Below are 2975 nucleotides of genomic sequence, written 5' to 3'. Positions count from 1 at the left end.
TGCCTCCCTCCCCGCCTCCCTCCCTCCCTCCCTCCCTCCCCGCCTCCCTCCGCCGCCTCCCGCACCAAATTGACGCTCACGGCGGTTAATCCCACCCGCGCCGCCCCCCCCGCGCGCCCATTGGCTCCCCGCTCATCAATCCCACCTTCCACTTCCACTGCTCGAATAAATAGTAATCTCCTCCATGAATCCGGGCACCAACGCCGCTCTCGGCCACGCAGTCGGGTGTTTGTGACACGGGGCGAGCATTTAAAAGCGTCCGTGGGGAAGACACAGAGACTTCGCGTCGCACAGATGCACGTTTGAAGACGATTAAAACTCCCCCCCCCCCCCCCACCCCCCTTCCCTACACCCCTCCCGACACCCCTCCCTACACCCAACCGTCCACCCACCCGACACCAGAATAATGAGTCTGAACTACACGTCCCCGGTGCCGCAGATGCAGCCGGCGCAGAGGTCCACGTCGTTTTTCATCGAGGACATCTTGTTGCACAAGCCCAAGCCGGTCCGGGAGGTGTTCCCGTCGCCCTTCGCCAGGATGCCCCTCCTGGAGTACGGATACCCGCTGGTGCCCGCCCCGATCCTGGCCCCGCACCCCCACCACCCTCTGCACAAGCCGGACCACCACTACCACCACCAGTACTTCTTCACATCTGGTAAGCTTCAAAAACCAAGCCTTCACCTCAAGTAGTAACAATAATAATAATAATAATAATAATAATAATAATAATGAAGTGAAAATACATGGCTGCTAATGCCGTTTCTTAAAAAAATAAAATGCTCCAGTACAAGGGTGAACGCATTACTGTTACATCTGCCGTGTATAAAACATAAAATCTGCCCATAATACAAAAATCCCCCGAAATCTTTTGGATTTGAAGGCCGCCCACGATTTTCTTTAGTATATATATATATATATTTTTTTTTTTTCACAGAGGTCACAAACGGCACCTACACTTTTCATAAAAAAAAAAAAAAAACTCCGTAAATAAATATTTAAATGCATTTTAAAAGTTTCAAAGAGAGTTAAATTGTTAAAAACAGTGATATAAATTGAAAGCGTTTTATGGAAATATAAGGAACCCTTAGGCCTATTGAAATAGTAAGATTTGGTTGTTTTGAAAAGCTTTGCTGTATATAGACTATATCGTTTCTCAAATATGTTATTATTATTGTCTTTATATTGTATTATTATTATTATTATTATTATTATTATTATTATTATTATTATTATTATTGTTGTTGTTATTATTATTATCCACATATATGTACGTGTGTTCATTTGAAAATGTTACATTCGCTCTCTTGAAAACATTGTCGAAAATATTATTATTATTATTATTATTGTTGTTATTATTATTATTATTATTATTATTATTATTATTATAACCATATTCGTTTTCCTGAAAAAATAAGTGTGTTGTTATTCACATTCTTCATCTTGTTACCAATATCTTCTCTATCTCCCCCTGACAGGGATGCAGATGCCGGCCCTGTTCCAGCACCACCCGGAGCTGCCAGGGAAGCACTGCAGACGCAGGAAGGCCCGGACGGTCTTCTCCGACTCCCAGCTCTCCGGCCTCGAGAAGAGGTTCGAGATCCAGAGGTACCTGTCCACCCCGGAGAGGGTCGAGCTGGCCACGGCCTTAAGTCTGTCCGAAACACAGGTAAAAACAAAACCCCCAAAAAATGACGTCATCATTTCGAAACGTAGCTTCTGGTTTGACTGGTATGAAGTGGAACTGTGTGTAGCGTAAACGGTGCAGCGCATACACACCATGCACTTATACTGCGTAGAGTCCACAGGTTTTATTATGTATGTATGCGAATTGCACAATTTCCTCTTTTTGACAGTGTGAAATGTTGATTCAGAGGTTTATTGTTTGTTGTTATTTTTTCCCGTTTATTGCAGGGTGCGAAATTCTGCAATTTCCTAGTTTCATTTAGAGGTTGATTGTGTAATTTCTTTGTATTTGAATTTTTGTCTATCTATCTATCTATAATAATAATAATAACAATATTCATATTATTGTTATTGTTATTATTCATAATAATAATAATAATAATAATAATAATAATAACGTTTTTTTACGCTCAGGTGAAAACGTGGTTCCAAAACAGGAGGATGAAGCACAAGAAACAGCTGAGGAAAGCGCAGGACGACCGGAAAACCCCGAGTGACTTGGACAGATCCACGGGGAACTCCAGCGAGGGCGAGATGAACGAGAAGAGCAGCGACGACGCCAAAGTGGGGATGGGCCCGGGCTCGTTCCTGGCGGAGGAGGAGAACGACGACGACGTGGACATCGAGGACGACGTCTGCTCACCGGAGCATTTACTATAATAATAATAATAATAATAGTAATAATAATAATAATAATAATAATAATAATAATAATAATAATAATAGTCGTAGTAGGCCCTGCCATGCGGGATATTTTCTAAAAACGAAGTCGACCATTGTACCATTGTAAATGCCGCCTTTTTTCTTTTTGAAATAACAAAGGATACAATTACATACATACATACATACATATATATATATATATATATATATATATATATATATATATATATATATATATATATATATATATATATATAGCTTTGTAAAATACGATACGATGCTAAACGCCAGTATTTATTCAACCATGCAGAATCTAGCTTTTTTTTATTCTCTGAAGTAGCCAATATGTCGTGCTGTTATGTATAAGAAGATATCATTTTTATTATTATTATTATTATTATTATTATTATTATTATTATTATTATTATTAAAATTATAATAATAATTATCCGCCGTTAATTTGTAAATATTTGTTTCATGAAGTGTGGCGGAATTGTTACCTCCCCTCTGTTGAAAGCATTGTCTAGATATGTATTTTTAAATCAAACAGTTTTTTGTTGTACATTACTAATATTACCTTCCTTTTGCACTTTGGCTCGGTCGAATTCTTGAAGGGACATCTTCTGTT

The 2975-nt window shown here is 39.5% G+C and overlaps 1 protein-coding gene across 1 annotated transcript; it reads left to right on the top strand.

Moving 5' to 3' along the window:
- Window positions 1-406: 406 nt before the first annotated feature.
- Window positions 407-2344, top strand: bsx (brain-specific homeobox; the record flags this gene model as incomplete). Its single annotated transcript, XM_080014313.1, has 3 exons — window positions 407-656; window positions 1477-1667; window positions 2099-2344. 3 exons carry the CDS (start codon window positions 407-409, stop codon window positions 2342-2344), a joined length of 687 nt encoding a protein of 228 aa, XP_079870439.1.
- Between the last annotated feature and the right edge of the window lie 631 nt (window positions 2345-2975).

Source organism: Zeus faber, assembly GCF_960531495.2.
Source record: "Zeus faber genome assembly, chromosome: 14".
Lineage (NCBI taxonomy): Eukaryota > Metazoa > Chordata > Actinopteri > Zeiformes > Zeidae > Zeus > Zeus faber.
The sequence above is the reverse complement of the archived record's forward strand: the minus strand, read 5'-3'. Positions and strand labels throughout refer to the sequence as shown.